Below are 19,253 nucleotides of genomic sequence, written 5' to 3'. Positions count from 1 at the left end.
ACCAAGGGTATGTCATAGTGCACCTGGAATTCCCAGAGGAGGTTGCTGGGGTAAGAGAAGAGGTAGACACAGCTGCCTTAATATGCCCTGACCCTAAAGGGACCTCTGATGTGTCTGTGCTGATAGGGACCAACTCCAGTTTCTTCAAGGTACTCGCGGATTACTGCAGAAGGCGGGCTGGGGACCAGTACCTGAATACCCTGATGATCCATACGCTTTGTGCTGAAGCCTATAGGAAAATTGAGAGCGCTAAAAGGGACACATCTGAGCTACTGCTTGGGGCACTGAAGTATGTGGGCACGACCCCCTTAGTAGTGCCTGCAAGGACGGAGCAAGAAGTGCTTGTCATGAGTACCTGGCTGAAAGGCAGTAAACGGACATTAGCAATGATACAGCAGCCAATGGGAGGAGAGCTCCCTGAAGGAGTGCTGGTCCCCAGTGGAGTCATAACCCTACCTGCTGACGCCCAGGAAAGGGTGACTATACTGATTGCTAATGAAACGAGTATTGTTTGAAGCAAGGACAAAAGATAGCAGATCTCTTTGAGCCTGAGTCGATTGTAAAACCCCAGTGTGAAACTCAAGTTCCGACAATAGACCCAGCAAAGTTTGACTTTGGAGATTCACCAGTGTCCGAGGACTGGAAAGATCGCCTGAGGAAGAAACTTTGTGAAAGACCCAAGGTGTTCTCACTGCATGAGTGGGATGTGGGATGTGGGATGTGCAAAAGGAGTAGAGCACAATATCAGACTACATGACTCTCGACCTTTCAGGGAGAGATCTAGGAAGATTGCTCTCTCTGAGATGGAAGATGTGCGACATCATGTTCAGGAGCTGGCTGCGAATGGCATCATTACAGAGTCCCGCAGCCCATATGCCTCACCCATTGTGGTAGTCCGTAAAAAGAATGGGAAAATCCGGATGTGTATTGACTACCGCACCCTAAACAGCCGTACTGTGGTCGACCAGTACACTATGCCTCGAGTGCAAGATGCCTTAGACTGTTTGCTGGGAAGCCAGTGGTTCTCTGTGTTGGATCTTTGAAGTGGATACTACCAGATCCCTCTGGGAGAAGAAGATAAGGAGAAGACAGCCTTCATCTGCCCATTAGGGTTTTATCAGTTCGAACGCATGCCCCAAGGGATTTCTGGAGCACCTGCCACCTTTCAACGTCTCATGGAGAAAGTTGTGGGGACATGAATTTACTGCAAGTGTTAGTTCATTTGGATGACCTGATTGTGTTTGGAAGAACCTTAGAGGAGCATGAAGAAAGACTTCTTAAAGTGCTTGATAGATTGGAGGATTATGGTCTGAAGCTTTCAATTGACAAATGCCAGTTCTGCAGAACCTCAGTGAAGTATGTGGGTCGCATCGTGTCCCAAGAGGGTGTGAGTCCTGATAAAATAGAAGCACTCACTACAAGGCCACGTCCAAGTAACTACAGAGAAGTATGTGGGTCGCATCGTGTCCCAAGAGGGTGTGAGTCCTGATAAAATAGAAGCACTCACTACATGGCCACGTCCAAGTAACTACAGAGAACTCAAGACCTTTCTTGGATTTAGGGGCTACTACCGCAGATTTGTGAAAAACTATGCTACGATTGTAAAGCCTCTGAACGATCTTACCAGGGGACATCAGTCCAGCAAGAACAAATCTAAGACCAAGAATAAGGGGAGGTCCCCAAAGCCTCCTGTGCAGAGACACCATGGCCCCTTTGAACCATTTGGGCCACGGTGGGATGAGAGATGTGAAAGGGCTTTTCAAGAAATCATTACTTGCCTAACTCATGCTCCAGTCCTAGTTTTTGCTGACCCAAGCAAACCATTTATCCTGCATACTGATGCCAGTTTGGAGGGTCTGGGAGCAGTCCTGTACCAGGAAGTAGAAGGCGAACGTAAACCTGTAGCCTTTGCCAGCCGAGGATTGTCTGATAGTGAAACTCGCTATCCCACCCACAAGCTGGAATTCTTGGCCTTGAAATGGGCCATCACTGAGAAATTTCGAGACTACTTGTATGGTGCTCAGTTCCAGGTGTGGACAGACAACAATCCACTGACTTATGTGTTAACAAGTGCTAAGCTGGATGCTACAGGGCAGAGATGGCTGGCCGCCTTGGCTAGCTATGAGTTCAGCATTCAGTACCGATCAGGGAGAAGCAATGTAGATGCAGATGCATTGTCCAGGCGTCCGCAGGCTCCAGAAGTTGCTGTGATACCCACAGATGGAGTGAGAGCTATTTGCAATGTGAGTCACCGAGAGCCAGAGGCCCATGAGAGCCTTCAGGGATGTGTTGCAGAAGCTTTGGGCCTACCCCCTGAATGCATGCCTTCTGCTTCAGTGAACTATATTGCATTAGACCAATCTCCTTTGCCCATGCTCAATGCGGCTGACAGGCAAGAAGCCCAGCGGCAAGATATTGACATTTGTGATACGCTACTTGCCAAAAGGGAGGGGCGAAGCTCAGCTGCGATTGTCCCACCTAACCCAGAGGGTAAACTACTATTGAGAGAATGGACCAAACTAAAACTGATTCAGGGAGTGCTACACCGAATGACCACCGACCCTTTACAAAAACAACGAGCACAACTAGTACTGCCTAAAAAGTACAGAGCCCTGGCCATGAGGGCCCTGCATGATGACTTTGGGCATTTAGGGATGGAGAGGACCCTGGAACGTATTCGTAGTAGGTTCTATTGGCCCCGAATGGCTGAAGATGTTCGCAGGAAATGTGAGACTTGCGCTCGACGTGTTCAAAGGAAAACTCTGCCCACGAGGGCTGCATATCTCAAGAACATCACCAGCAACAAACCTTTGGAATTGGTATGCATTGATTTCTTGTCTGTAGAGGTAGACAAGAGGAATGTTGGGAACATTCTAGTAGTGACTGACCGTTTTACACGGTATGCACAGGCATATCCCACACGCGATCAGAGGGCCACCACCGTCGCTCGAGTATTGTGGGACAAATATTTCTCAGTCTATGGATTCCCGGCTCGGATACACTCTGATCAGGGGCGGGATTTTGAGAGTCACCTTCTGAAGGAGGTGCTGAAGATAGCAGGAATTAAAAAGTCTAGGACAACGCCTTATCACCCCCAAGATGATCCTCAGCCAGAGAGGTTCAACCGAACCCTATTGGATATGTTGGGAACTTTGCGACCAGAGCAGAAGGCAAACTGGAGCCAGCATGTCGCATTTCTGGTGCATGCCTACAATGCCACAAAGAACGATGCTACTGGAGTCACCCCATATCTCTTGATGTTTGGGCGAGAACCAAGATTACCCATAGACTTGTGCTTTGGTGTATCAGAGGATGGAGATAGCTATGAAACTCATCAGCAATATGTATCCCGACTAAGAGAAAAGCTGCGGGATGCTTATCACTTAGCTACCGCTACGGCTCGGAAGAACGCAGACCGCAACAAACATCGATATGATGCCAGAGTGCGTTCGCAGGAGCTCCAGCCGGGGGACAGAGTCCTGCTGCGAAATTTGGGTATTGCTGGCAAACACAAGATAGCTGACAGATGGAAGGCAATACCTTACCTGGTGATGGAAAACCTGGGAGATCTGCCGGTCTACAAGATCAAACCTGAAGACGGTCCAGGGCAAATAAAGACGGTGCATAGAAACCTTTTGCTCCCTGTGGGGGAATTGGTAAGCACCCCTTATGAGATGGGCCACGACAGGGCAGCCGGGCAGAACAGAGGTGCTAGACCAAAGCCGCCATCCAACACAGACAGCAGCTAACTTACCCCTATTCTGTACTTACCCGTACAGCTAACTTACCCCTATTCTGCACGTCTGAGAGTGAGTCTGAGGAGGAAGACACAACCCTGGTGTATCCTGGGATGGAGACAAGATTTCAGTCTCGATCAGCTGAACCAAATGAGAGTTTTCCCTCTTCCGCCCTAAACCCCATGGCGGAATTATTTAGGCCCATTTCTGACACCCCTGTGCCGCTGATGAGACCCCCGTGTGATGACACATACAGGTTATTGGACAGTGGAGTCACACAGGTAGAGGATGTCCTGGGCACCTTGGACCCTCCAGCGTTAGAACTAGGAGTGCAGGGGCCTACGCCAGTAGCCAAGGGACCCTCAAAGGAAGCCTCTCCATCCGTCACTCAAGGGGATGTTCCCCCTACCTCGGCAACAGAGATTCTCAATAGACGAGACAGGGTGATAAGACCAGTAAAACGGTTAACTTATGGTGCACCTGGGGTGACTAGTGATGCGCCAATACATTTAGCACACAGGCTTGTGGAAGCTAAAGTGGGCTTCCTGAGGCCCTTTGGAGGAAACCAGTGAGTTGGTATAAAGGGAGTGTGATTTGTCGGGACGACAAATTCTCGGCTGGGGGGAGGATGTAAGCAGTGTCAGGATGAGCTCCACCCTGACATCTGGTGGTGAGGTGTGGCAAGTTGTGGAAAAGAACTTCAGGGGCCAATCTCATTTGCATAGGCACACCCACCCCGCCTAGAATGAGGCCATAGCTACCCAAATGGTCACTTTGGCTGCTGTGGGATCCCCAGTGTCTCTGTTATTGGGGCAGGAAGAATAAATTGTTATTACCCTGATTATGGGAACTGTGCTTGGAACTGTACTTGGCCTTTCGTTATGATGGAGGGACTCACCATCAACTAAGTAGCATTCGCTAGGCAAGGGTCATGGGTTCCAAAACTCTGTGAATGGAGAGAGGCTGGGGACAAGTATTAATACTTGGTGGTATGGGCCCCTTGGTGAGGGCCTTACATGCTAATTGCACTTCCTCCTCTCTCCACTGTGGAATATCAGAGCTAATTCATTAGAAGTCTAGTTACAGGCTGCTGAGCTCACTTTGGGCTAACAGTGCACCAGCACTGAGGCTCCCCTACTACAAGCTGAATTCACCAAAGAGCTGAACTGACTAAGAGCTGAAATCACTGAGCGTTGTGTTAAGTAGTGGGGGAGCCTGAAGATATATTGTGGAACAGTTTGCGGGATGGCTGGAGTGCCTTGTGGACAGGCTGGTGGAGCAGTTCATAGGATGGCGGGAGCTGCTGGTGGGACGCGGAGCAGTTTGTGGATCAGCTGGTGGAGCAGTTTGTGGGACGGCAGGAGCTGCGTGTGGGCCGCGGAGCTGAGCGAAGCAGTTTGTGGGGCGGCTGGCAGAGCGGAGCGAAGGCCTATGGATCTGTGGGGCGGTCAGCTTCAGATCATGTAAGGTGCCACTTACCTCCGCCCCCATCTCCACGCAGGTTGGGAGGTAAAGCTCTGTAGATAAACTTTTGAACTCTGGGGCTGCCCTGACCAGGGACAGAGACTTTTGGGTCATTGGACTTTTGGGACTTTGGGTGATTTGGGGTTGCTGGACTCAAGAACAAAAGGGAAAGGGCATGCCCCAATTTGCTTGGGGTGGGTTTTTTGCTCATGGGTTGTGTTATGAATCCTGTTGGTGGTGTTTCCCCAACATAATGCCACATTGTTTCTCTCTGTTATTAAAAGGCTTTTTGCTACACTCAGACTAGGTGCTTGCGAGAGGGGAAGTATTGCCTCTTGGAGGCGCCCAGCGGGGGTGGTATATATTTGTCCCAGGTCACTGGGTGTGGGCTCGAGCCGGTTTGCATTGTGTTATTGGAATGGATCCCCTAGATATTGAACCCGGCCCTTGTTGCTGCCAACTCTGACGGGCAGAAGGGTTACATATCTGTAAACTAAAGTTGGTGCAGAACTTAGCCACTTGCTTGTTATAGAGGGCATCTACCTGGCAGCACATGACACGAGTGCTTTTGTATGTGTGCTGGCTACCCATTGGCAACTAGGTAAAATTTAAGCTGCTGGTTGGTTTTATCCTATCATATATGTTTGTGTTGGCCTGGGAACTATGTATCTCAAAGACTACCTCTCTCTTTATGCCATGCTGCCAGAGTCGAGATCAGGAGGGACTCCAGAGTTGATGCCCCATTTGTACAAGAGAGGTATGGTAGCTGGGAGGCCACTCTCTGCAATCACCCCGTGGCTTTGGGACTCACTCTTGGTTTGAAATTGTCCTAGTTTGTCAACATTCAAGGCATGCTGCAAGGCCCTTACATTTGCTCTGTCTGAAAGAGTTTGGGCATATATTAGAGGAAGATATCAGCTTCTGTGTTATGATATATGCTAATTATTGGATGAGAGGGTTACAGGAGTTGTCTATTTTAAAACTGCATTTCTAAAATGTGCTTGGAGTGCCAAGAACAGGCATTCCTTTTTATGTGAGTAGTGAATAAATCCAAACAAATAAATACTCAATGTGAGCAAAATGGACAGAATCAGGCACTAAATCATGTGCCACTTGTGGTTATTCTGCATGTCAAGTCCCATTCCTTCATTTCAGAGACCAGATTATTATCTTTTTCATGTTTTGCCTGGTTGTGCCTCTCTATGCCCTCAACACCAATTTAAGAGATGTTCTCACGTCAGAGTAATTGCAAGAAAATCAAATTCCATCTGTTTCTGCCAAAGGAAGGAAATGAAACGAGAAAACTCCACCAGTTATGTATCACTTGCACGCTATCAGTGGTTTTTCTAAGGAAACTTGTGATCAGGAGAATTGCATCAAGCAAATAATCTGCCTTCTTGGTGAGAAATTTGCCTGGAACGTGGGTCATGCCAGCTGGTAACCAGTTGGCTAAAATAAAAAAAACAAAAGCTAAACTTGACAGCTGTGGATCAATATCTCTGGATTAGTGTACAGAAATCCAGATCAATTCAGTTGGAAAAAACACGTCACTGGACAACCAGACAAGAATTTATTACAAGGGCATTAAACTAAACATGCTATAAACCCATATTACTTTTTTTTGCCAGAAGAGGGCAAAGATCTCAAAGCTGCTCAAATTTATACATTCCTAGGAGCTCGAGACATTGGCTTATATCTCTGATGCCTTTTAGAATTGAGTAGTCTGCTTGAGAAAATCCACAGGGAAGCTTAATCAACTTCACTTTAGCAGAGAAATAGTTCTGTTTACTTGGTAGACATATCACTGGTATTTTTTATTTTGTGGGGAGAAGAGGGAATTAAAATTATGGGAAAAGATGCTGACACAGGTCCTATGTCTTATTTACATAGGTCAGCAAGAAGATCAGTAAAATATTCCTTTAATATATTTTCTTAAATAAACTACGGAATGCTCTGATTCCAACTGCATTACTCATTTACACTTGTAAACGACTTGACTTGACTTGTCTAATATTATTAACAGTAACATTTCCCATAAGCTTATTCAGAGCTGTGGAAAGAACTGTGATTACGGATATCTGGCTTCCTGTAAACCCTAGTACTGTGTCTATTTTCAGTTCTGCTCTGCTTTTTTTCCTTCTTGCTACCACCAGTTTGGAATCCCACATTTGAGGGAAAAAACACAGAATGAATAGCAATACTAAGGAACATAGGTGGGAAAAAAACTAAGTCTAGATTTTTCAGGACGCAATCTATTTGGGCACGGTTATTCTTCCTGCCATTTTAATATGGTTGAGATAATAAAGGGAAGCTGAACACAGAATATGGACATTCTTGGCTTATATTAGATGATTACAGTAGAGATTTGAAGTTTTCTGGTTAATGCAAATTTATTAATTTAGATATTTACTAGAATAGTCCAGGCAGCAAAACCTCCTCAGAGGATTATGTAATAAAGATGGAATGAGAATGGCTATACGTGATACAAATATTATAGTCAACTCACAAAGACCTTCTGAGAAATAAATTATTGAGGGTGCTATTGGGGGAAAAAAAAAGAACATTTGGGCTTCTAATGAACCCCTCAGAACATCACAAAGGAAATGAATGAGCTATGATATCGTTTTGTTTACCTCTGTCTGGTAGGCATCGTATAAGAATCCTATTCCACTTGAATAAAACTGACACCTTCTAGTGTACAAAGGCCTAGGGTCCTGCAAGGAGAAAAAATATTAATGAAAGTATCTAAGCCAGAATAACTGTGCCGTCATAATATCATCCCCCACTGCCAAAGGAACATGTTAGGTGACCAGTCAAGTGCACTGCAATGCTGTCTGCTTTCCAATCTGTATTTGCTCAGAAATCTGTTGCAAGGGGTTACATTTCCCTTGCCTGTTCTACCTCTAGGCGTGCACGGATAATTTATTTTTCTCTGACCCAATGGCCTCCTTTGACAGACCAGCATCTCAATCACTTAATACCTTTTTTTCTCCCTACTGCCTTCTTCCACACAGAGGTCAGATGAATAACATACTCTTCTGAGAACAGTACAGCCACTATTTCCCCACGTATAAAATCTAATCCAATTAATTTTAGAATTAACAAAGTATTTGGTAATTTATTTTAAAATACAATGCCTTACTTTTAAAGATTTTAAGAGTCTTTTGCCATAGAGAAAACAGAGAAAATAAAATAGGATCTTTAAATATACCACTCAATTTTTCATACTATAGGACCCCAAAGCGCTAACTCCTCTCATAAACTAACTAACTAAATAAATAAATTGAAGAAAAGACAATAGTGATATGAAGGAGAAAATCTAGAGCTGAGCTCATAATTCATAGTGAATAAATATTTGCCTCTTTTTCTGTTCATGAATATCTGCAAAAAGATTGTGATTTTCTCAAATATATTCACTACACAAATTTACTACATTTTCTTGATGCAAAAATCTCCTCAGTGATAACACAAAGGGAAAGCCTCACAGGAATATCCACCGGCTGGCAGGGAGGGGCATGCTTTCAAGCAGCAAATGACCACTTGAAGGCTACTGATGTATGCCTCTGCTAAATTCAGGACTATGAGTGGGATCCACAAAAGTACTAGGCACCTAAATCCCATTTTTAGGCACCACTGCAAGCCACAAAACACCTATTCAGCTGCCATCTAACCCTGTGGGTGCCTAAAGTCCCTCAGCACCTACGTTTTTGCAATACAAGTTCCCTACTGCCTATATTTCTGCCTCTGAGCATGTACTCTGCTGCCTTCCTCGAGGTGTCCAGGCACCCATCTCCTGCCTCTGACCCAGAGTGATGCACACATTGGGGAAGATAGGTGTTTGGCCACCTAAATGGCACGTGGGGCCCACTCCAGTAGGTATGCTTAGAGGCTGCCTGTCAGACTGGGCCCCTTGGCGAGTTCACACAAAATAGCTCAGAGGAGGACAACTTCCCTTATAACCTGTAGCCCAATGGTTAGGGTACTCATGTGGGGATGTGGGAGAGCCCCAATTCAAGCCTGCCCCGCCCCCCCCCGCCTGATGAGGAGAAATGAGTTGAACAGGGATCTGCTACCCCTCAGGTGAGTGCTCAGACCACTGGGATATAGAGTCATTCGAACACTATCTCTGGCCTATTTAATTATATAATTGAAGTGGAACAGCTTCTACAGGAGAGATTGAGGAAGCCCCGCCTCTGACTATCCTATAGCCTAGTGGTTAGATCATTCACCTGCGAGCTGGCTGATTCCTGTTCAAATCCATCTTCTATTCATCAGGCAGAAGGGGGACTTGAGCCAGGATGAGTCTCCCACATCCCAGGTGAGTATCTGAACCACCAGGCTAAAGGTTTTCAGAGGGGCCCTCCTTCCCCTGCTTTGTGTAGAATTAGCAAGACTTTGAGCACACCTACTGGATTGGGCCCTGCACATGACTTAGGCAGCTGAATGCCTGACTTCCCCTGCTGTGGGACTCACAAGCAGAAATAAGTTCCTCCCTCCAGCCTGGACTGAGGTGCCAAACTCCAAGAGGGGCGCTCGCTGTTCAGGACACACCCCTCTTGTTGACATCTTTCATTGGATAGTTTAGGCAGCTCCTGCCTAGAGTGCTGCTGTGTGGATCCCATTCTAAGGCCCCTCTCTCTCCCCATTCATTGTATGGGGAGCCTCCATGCCGAACTCAGGCTTTGTGGATCACAGCGTTGTTCCTGTGAGGTTTCTAGGCACCTAAAAGCTAGGCATTGTGACAATGAGTGTCGTAATCCCTAAATCCCTTTTGTGGATTCTGTGTGTGCAGGGGAGGGATTTAATGACTGCACAGATCTCTCTCACCAGTTGTATTTCACAAAGCAAAGCAGAGTGTGGGAGAAGTAGGTCTGAATGAAGCTGGCACACACAAAAAATGCCAGCATTTTGCCATGCAGGTTTTTAAATATGCTGCTGAACCCTAGTCCAGCCAACTGAAGAGCTCTGAGACAGCTTTATCACAGAGTGAAAAGCAACAGCACTTCAAGTAAAGGGGTGTGAACACCCTTATCCACCAAAACCCTCTTTTCCTGCAAATGTACAGGCAAAGGACTCGTAACCCATTAGAAGAAACTCAACCCTCCCTCACCTGTCCTTTACTGTGGCGATTTTGGTTTCAAAACTTGTTGAAACCAGGTGTAAACTGGCAGCTGAAGCTAGGGCTGTGCTAGTTAAGATCTGCTCTCATTATTTTATAATGAACTGCATAAATCTGTAAAACCCAACAAGGCAATCAGAGAAAATGCAGAGCCCTGCAGGAACCAGACAGGTAGATTAATACAGCTCATTCATCATGTTACTTGCTTTGACCTTCTGATTACCCTGGCAAACTAAAGTAATAGCTTGAAGACAACTGGCGTAAGGGTTGGGTGAAGCCTAACATTGCATCCAATAATATTTGTTTATACCACACAAGTAGAGAATGAATCGCTTCAATAACTCCTATTCTTTGGAGGAACAGGAAATACCAGAGTGATGGAAATAACATGTTGTTTCTAGCATTTGTAAAACTAGAAGGATATTATTTTTCTGGGAAAACATGGGCTTTAGCAGTAACTTCTTTCACTGCTTGGGGACAGGTGGGGGGAAAAGAGAGAGAGAGAGAGGAGTAGTGAGCAGAGCTGAAAAGGAGCACAACACCAAGAGAAATGACGCTTGCTCCCAATATAGACATCGGTAACTTAATTAAAAATTGCCATTCGTTATGTCCACAGCAGAAGCAAGCTTCATATGTGATAATGGAAGTGCTGGAGGTAACCTTTCTTTGTGCTAATATCCTGCATTGTCAGAATGCTTCCAAGAGATACTCAGTGCTAATGTTGTCAAACACAGCTGATCTTACATATTTTTAGAGGAAGTGAGAGAATTCTCCCTTTTCCAGCACCAAACATAGGAAAAGGCCTCTGACTCTATTCTCCCAGCTCACATGATGTTCCTACCCTTTACGTCTCTTTCCTATTTAACAACAAACAAATTATTGCTCACTCCTCCCTATTGTTTGGCCAAGGAGGGGGCACTTGATGTGACCACACTGCTTGGTTGTGCCAGTGAGGAGCAGAACGGGGCTGATTAACCAAACTGTTCAAAATAATCATTGTTTTACTGGAATGTTGTGTGGGGAAAACGATCAGGCCTTTGACTTGTAGTGGCCACTGTAAGTACAATTAATTCATTTGGTGCAACAGCATGGTAACGTCATATGTTTTTGTATGCAGCTAATTTTGAAAATGAAGTCATCTGAATATAGAGGGCAAATTTTCTGATCACAATCAATGCCTCTCAATGTGTACATTAGCCTAAATTTAGTTGCTGAACTATGTTTTTATTTGGGTGATGGGTTCAGATTTAACAGCTCAATGACCCACAACGATACTAAAGATTATTTAATATTTAATTTATTCAGATACCCAAATAAATCAATAAACGAGGGATGCAGTCATCAAGGTTTGATTGCACAGTATATTAAGGCTGCTGAAAAGTAAAATCAATAAGAACCATGATTTAACTTTTTTTTTTTCTTTTACTTGCTCATATACAATGCGGTCTGCCTGAAGATTAAGAGGCACATAAAATATAACCACAGAGACATTAAAAAGTGTTTAAAAATTATCCTACAGTATGTCATACTTTATTAATGCTTAAATGATTTTATTGCTCCATGTAATGACAAAGGAAAATGAACCATGTTTTAAAGCCGTGAAAGTATTCCTGCTGGACTGCTCATAAAATGCTGTCTGACTTCTTTATATTGCTATCTGCAGACTGCATATGCATATGAGATAACTACCAATCCTTGACACTAATATGTATAGCAACACTTGCAGAAATACAGTATGTGTACTCTTATACTCTAATACGTATTATTTTAACCTATTAACATTAACTCTAACATTTCCCACCAAGAATATCCTTTTGTTACATGCCCAAATAGTGTGGATAAATTAAAGAGGTTCTATTAAAAACACCTTAAAACAGACTGATGTCATTTTTAGTGTGTGCACATTATACACACACGCAGTAAAAATGCCATTGACATATTATAAAAAGACATTCTTTAATTTGCCCACAGAGAGATGAAGAGATGGCTAGGGCAGCTAGATGCTATGGTGATACAAATAAAAACATGTATATTTAGCATGAGCTAAGAACTACTCTTTTCCAGTCCCTCGGAGTACTGGGAAAAATGACAATTTTTCTTGAAAATGAATTCATTGTGGCACATAACTAAATTGCTAGACAAAATTCATCTTCATTTTGTAAGTAAATCAGGGTTTCACCTGTGCACTCCTCAGCAGGTCTATGACTAGTGGTGCTTTCCAATCTGCCCACTCTGAACCATCTCCCGTTAAAAGGGCATTACCCCAACAATGTTGTTTGCTGTTTGAAAAGCAGTGGGAAGGGAAAGAATAGCACTGTGTGTGTACCCTATTACATGATCCTGCAAAGATGGAATGACGCAGTTCGCCATGGGGCCTGATCTGCAAAGTGCTGAGCATATTTACATTCCCGCTGATATTATTTTCAACACAGGGCACTCAGGAGTGCAATCCTTGCCCCAGGGAAGTCAAGGGGAGTTTTGTCACTGAGCTCAGTGGGACCAAGATTTTGCCTTAGCACTTTACAAGATGAGGCAGCTGAAAAGCACCTGTGAACTTCTGGGGTTTCACTGGCCTGGATCCTGCAGGAACCTCTTAGGATTTACATTTTAGGCTGAGATTTCCATAGCCATCTAAGGGATTTGGATGCTCGATTCCTATTAATTTCTGCCAAATCACGAAAGTCTCAGCCTTTGTGAACAATAATTTAAGACACAAAGGGACTCTTTGTAGCCCTCTTCCATCTTGGTTTTGGAGTTTGGCGCACATATTAGGACATAGGTCTGACAAAGAGAAGGCTCGGAGAGGAGAGTTAACCCCAGAAAGAGAAGATTCTGGCCCAAGTGCATTCGGTTCTGGTTTGGTTGATCTGCTGTTTTTAAAAGCACATGGCACAAAACCCACATTCTCCTGGATGCTGCCAGCATCCCATGGCAATTTTTGAAGGATAAAATAGCCTTTGAACAACATCTCCAGCAGATTTGGCACAGCTGGTTTTTGGGTTTGTTTGGTTTTTTAGCTCAGGTATGGAATGCAGGTTTTCTTATCCCAATTTTTGTTTCCTTAGGGAAAAAAAATATATATAGTAGATAATACAAAGAAAATTTCATGTTCTCTCCATCTGAAGGCTGTAACAACATAAACCTTCGTAAGTAATGCTTATGCAGCATGTTGCAGATGAGAAACATTATTTATTAAAATAATTATACACTAAGTTCTACTTTTTATTTTTCTATTTTTTTTTATCCTCCAATACTGGATTAATGGCTATAGAAGCTCTCATTTGTTTCTTGCTGATAAGTTAGGTCTTTGCACTGAGTACTTCTTGAGTTTAGTTGTGAGCACATTACAGATAGTAGCCAAGATTTTTCAAGATGATCTAAATCTAAAACCACACATGATAAGACAAGACTTCTCCAGAGATAGTTTTCCTGTGTAACAACAACTAAACTCTGGTTCCAAACACATATCTGTACATTTCTAGTTATTCTAATTCTCTTCAAGATCAGGCTATCCATTGCCTTTTTGGCAACATACCTGCAAATGCACAGGTGTATGTTACCTCATCATTACTGCAGCAGGGCAAATGTAAGTGTGAATTCCAAAATCATCTGTCTGCCAACCAAATGGGCAGGATGCCTTTGTGTTCAGTTACTATAAAAACTACATTAATATGAAGGGAAGTGTTCTGGAGCTCCTGCCATTCCTAAATCTCTCTGATCAAAAACTGTTTCTTTAGCAAGAGGACATTAAATCATTTGGACAAAGCTCAAAGGAAGATGTGTGGCTGCTAAGTAAAGTAACCTCTAGAAAATCCCAGTGACTTATGAATGATCAATTCCCTAATTTTTCTGGATTCATATATAAATAAAAATCTTGTGTTTTTTAAAATGTCACAAGAAACTTCTCTTCCCTATGACCAGCAGGACATTAGTGAATATCTGGGTTGAATATGTAGGGTAGAATTTTCAGTGTTGTCGTAAAGAGGGTATAATCCATAGGAATAGAATATTCTACCCCCCCTTTGTACACCTGGCCCCAGCAACCACTAATTTAAGCATAAAATTATACATTGTGGAACCATGAACAAGTTGTTCTCTCTGACAGTTATTTTCAGCTTCCACTTCCTGAAGTTCTGTGTAGAGGTGTACAAAATTCAGTCTGCAGTTTGCAATTTTTTTCAGTAAAAACAGACCCTTTCATGTACTCTTCTAAAAAAAAAAAAAAAAATTTTGCATAATTTCACCGCTGGGGAAATAAGTAAATACTGTGAACCCCTGAATTCTCCCTCCCATTCCATGCCACCAGAATGTTATAGGATTTAGCCTTTGTAGGGCCCAAGAAAATAAAATACACAATAAACAACAATAGTGGTCGCTCATCTTCTAGAAAGAAACCTTGGCCGCCTGGTGGATTAACAGAAAGAATGCCCTGCCAGTAATAGAATCCTAGCACTGGAAGGGACCTCGAGAGGTCTTCTAGTCCAGTCCCCTGCACTCAAGGCATGACTAAGTATTATCTAGACCATCCCCGAAAGGTGTTTGTCCAACCTGCTCTGAAAATGGTAGTGCAGAAAACTGTATTTTCAAATGTACTATTAACTTGTAGTAGCAACCATGGGTGCTGCTACAACTGAACTTTATTTAAATAAACAAATGAAATCAATTTAACCAAGTAATCATTTTACATAGCATTTAAAAATAGGGCTGTGTTACTTTAAAATATTGTTGCAGTTTCAATACTAGGCAGAGCATGTTTGCCCTCTAGAGGAAAATATATGCATCATCTCCAGTACAGTAAAGTTCAACCAAAGGTTAGAAGCCACAGAATATTAACTCTGGGCTTTTCTTTCTTTCTGTTCATGCTCCCCTTCATTTTGTGCCATACTGGGGGCTAACTAAGTTAGTGAGTGAGGGAAACGTCTCAAAAAGAGGTTGTCACGACGTAATCCCACTTCTCACCTAATCCCACAGAACCATTTTGCCTTGAGCTCTGTGCATCAGCTGAGAAGCAGCTTCTCTGTGGGTCATACTCACTTTACCCCAATGGTTTTCCAGGCAGGAATCCATGTGGCAGTTAACACTGGTTGAACCACCATCATGTCTCCTTCATGCCCCTCAAAAAGTAGGCAAGGTGCAAGTCTAGGGGAGGGTGGAAACAGAGGAACAGGGCTGTCTCTTCTTGCTGATGTCCCGGAATCCATGATTTGCATCCATAATTCTCTGCAGAGTCAGCAGCTTGGCATTTATTGGTACAGTAATGGGGGGGGGGCATAAAAATGACATGAAGCCACCTTTATTTTGCTTCTCCCTAGAGCTGTTAGGAAAAAAAATAATTTCTTAAAATGTCAATGAAAACTTTTTACAATATAATCCCCCCCCCCCCACTTTTCTTTTTAATTTGCTGATTTTGGCCAGCTTAAAGGGTCAACATTTTTTTAAAATGTGAATTTTTGCTGAACATTTTTTTAAAGATTTCCTTGATATTTTTGCTGCATTTTTTTAAAGTCGGCTCTGTTTTTCCCTCCCCATTCCCAGTCTTGGCCTGCACAAACCAGAGGATCTAGCCCTTTTTCTTTGTGTTAGATGCATGACACTTCAGTTTTAATTTGCATTTGCAAGGATTCTGCATCTGTTGTGAAGGAGGCTCTCTGTAGAACTGCATCCAGTAGCTACTAGCAAATGGCAGAGAAAGAAGAGATAGATAGAACACCAACAACATAGTGGAGGGAAGAATGAAGATACTGTTAATAAAGATGCTGTTGATTTTCAAAAGCGATGAGTACCAGCACCTCCTTTTGACTCCAACAGAAGGTGGGACTGCTCAGACCAAAAGCGTATAGTGTGTTAAAGTGCGCACACACATGCAGTGCATGTTATTGTTTAAATTGGTCAATGAAGATGAACAATTTAATGTAAATTACTTCCACAACATTCTTTTAAATGGAAGCAAAAGCCTGGAAGAAATGTTTAATCAAACATTCAACCCCATGTCCATTCCAACACTCTTAAAATACTGTGCACTAGCTCTCTTTAAGTGCCAAATGATTAGAAAGCACTTAAAAGATTATTTAATAGTCTAAAGTGTCAAGAGAAGAGAAGGATCCAGCCTGTCAAGTTAAATAGGAATTGTAAAAAAAGAGGCCCTTGAAAGTGCAGCATGGAAGATAAATCATTCCTAGGAATGATGGGGAAATAAATCTATTTTATGAGGAAATGAGGTTACTAAAACCACAGCATTGGTTCTGCTTTCAGCACTGCAACTAGTCCAGTTCAGAATAGCAAAAATGACAGGCTAGCTTTTTAGAATGTAGTACAGGCACTAACACGTATAGTGGTACGCGATGGGCAGAGAAGCACAATAAAGTACTTAAATATATTGTGATGGTTTCTGAATCTCTTGTAATTTAAAATGAAACCCACACACTCACACTGTTCCTCTCCTATCTCTCTATCTACCCATCTATCTTACCTCCATCACTATAGTACCAGAGTGCCTCTGTAGTAAAAGGTGGCCTTTTAATAGGTCAATCTCTACCCTCAGATGCGTGCAGTATCAGACTAGAAAAATCTGTGAGAAGCATAGGTGGTCCCATGAGTACCAGGAAAGTTTCAGAAAATGGCTTGCCAATAGAATCTCACTCATTGTTTAGAAATCAGACCTTTCCTATTCCCTTTTCTATTTTAAGAGATATAATGTGTGGGGAAAGTTTTGCAATATGTCTCAAGACAGCACGTGCTCAGTTTTAATTCCAAAGGGGTAGGGAATCGTATTATTGTGCTAATGATCGGCCTCTCTCAACTGATCAATATCATGTTTACATTTTTTTGCACAAATATTGGTCAAACAGATTGAAAAATTTAGGCCCTGATTCTAAGGCTCTCTGCAGCACCTTTGCAATGACTTAGCTTTGGGGTTACTCTGATTGATGCCTTTGGGGGGGCCCATCCTATGCACAGCAGCAGGATTTTGGGAATGCAAATATATGCTGTATGCTGTTTTTGCACACACCCCTTTGCTGACCTCCACCCAGCCTGTACAGTACGCTCCTTAACCATAGCCAGAGACTGGCCCATAACTTTGTAGCCTGTCAGCAGAGATAACATTGACAAGCAGGGCAAAATATGAAGAAAAAGTTTTGGGGAACAAGAACAGAGGCCTGTGGGATACCAATTTAGAGAAAAAAGAATTACTATCCTTGAGTAACCTGAGAGAGTAGTCATGTTAAGTAGGGAAGAAAACCATTGCACTGTGGAGTTAGCAAGATGTAGGTGCCCAGGCAATGAAGGAGAAGAGTGATGCTCAGACTCAAAAGCAACTGATATGTCAGGTAGGGTAAGAACAGCAGTGAGAACTTTGGTATTAGCCAGAATAAAATAATAACTAGAGAGAGAGCTGGTAGAATGGCCAGAACAAAAACAAGGTATGAGTTATCAGAGAAGTTAATTTTTCCTTCCACACCCAGCCTTACTCTGTTTTTTTTCTCCCTCTGGGCAGATTTTTCACAATTATTTTCCTTCAAACTTCTCCACACAATCCTAGTGACCTTATCCTTTAATGTTCATGGACTTCCACACTTTCCTTTCAATTGCATATTTCACTTCCAGGGCTTTTGGTTTTGTAGCATCACAGTGTCCCAATTTATTGTCAGTCACAAACACACAGCCAGTTCATTGGGTATTTTGTGCTCTTAGAGAATAGGAGAACATAAAAATAACAGAGACAGAGTTCAGTCCAAATAACTGCACTTTTACCAGCTATGGACCATAATTTCCCCTCCCAGAGACAAATCCCTGGGAAAGAAAAAAGAATTCAGAACATTCATCATAGAACTCATCATGATCACCTTCTGCTCCTGAAGGGACAGGAAATTATATCCCAGTGAAGGAGGCAAGGATATAACCTTGCCAAGTAGAAGCAGAGCTAGGCTTTGCAACTGGGGGGTGGGAGAGCAGGTATGTGTGATGTATGGCGGTGCCATCTCAGAAACATAAGAACGGCCATACTGGGTCAGACCAAAGGTCTATCTAGCCCAGTGTCCTGTCTTCCGACAGTGGCCAACGCCACTAGGTGCCCCAGAGGGAATAAAAACAGCAGGGCATTTTACTGAGTGATCCATCCCTTGTCATCCAGTCCCAGTATCTGGCAGTCAGAGGTTAAGGGATACCCAGAGCATGGGGTTGCATCCCTGACCATCTTAGCTAATAGCCATTGATGGACCTATCCTCTGTGAACTTATTTAATTTCTTTTTTGAACCCAGTTATACTTCTGGCCTTCACAACATCCCCGGCAATGAATTTTACAGGTTGACTGTTTATTGTGTGAAGAATTACTTCCTTATGTTAGTTTTATACCTGCTGCCCATTAATTTAATTGACTGATCTCTGGATCTTGTGTTATGTGAAGGGGTAAATAACACTCCCTTATTTACTTTCTCTAAACCACTCATGATTTTATAGACCTCTATCATGTCCCGCCTTAAATCCTCTCTTTTCTAAACTCAATAGTCCCAGTCTTTTAAATCTCTCCTCATACAGAAGCTGTTCCATACTCCCAATCATTTTGCATCCAATGAAGTGAGCTGTAGCTCACGAAAGCTTATGCTCAAATAAATTGGTTAGTCTCTAAGGTGCCACAAGTCCTCCTTTTCTTTTTGCCAATCATTTTTGTTTCCCTTCTCTGTGCTTCTTCCAATTCTAATATATCTTTTTAGAGGTGGGGCCAATTACTCTATTGGTTTGTTAGTTTCATACATTATCATGCCTGTGTATTTTACATGTTATTATGCCTGCTGCACCCTCCACACCAGCATTGCCACTCTAATCCCAGCCTGGTATGGAGGGGAGGTCCTAGAAGAGGGTTGGGGCTGGAGAGCGAGCTCACCCAATGACGGCTCCCACAGGCGCTGGCTTCCTCAGAGCCCAGGGAGTGCTC

The 19,253-nt window shown here is 43.2% G+C and overlaps 1 protein-coding gene across 4 annotated transcripts in view; it reads right to left on the bottom strand.

Annotated features, from left to right (window-relative positions):
- TMEM255B (transmembrane protein 255B) overlaps positions 1 to 19,253 on the bottom strand; it is a 119,323-nt gene that overhangs the window by 35,270 nt on the left and 64,800 nt on the right. For all 4 annotated transcript variants that reach the window (XR_012638152.1, XM_074944848.1, XM_074944858.1 and 1 more), the window contains exon 5: positions 7,835 to 7,915. Coding sequence is in view for 3 of the 4 variants with exons in the window: in XM_074944848.1 (XP_074800949.1) it covers positions 7,835 to 7,915 (81 nt within the window). In the remaining variant the exon portion in view is untranslated. The remainder of the gene's footprint in view (positions 1 to 7,834; positions 7,916 to 19,253) is intronic.

The sequence above is a fragment of the Natator depressus genome, chromosome 1 (genome assembly GCF_965152275.1).
Source record: "Natator depressus isolate rNatDep1 chromosome 1, rNatDep2.hap1, whole genome shotgun sequence".
Taxonomy (NCBI): domain Eukaryota; kingdom Metazoa; phylum Chordata; order Testudines; family Cheloniidae; genus Natator; species Natator depressus.
This window is presented reverse-complemented; position numbering and strand designations above follow the sequence as displayed.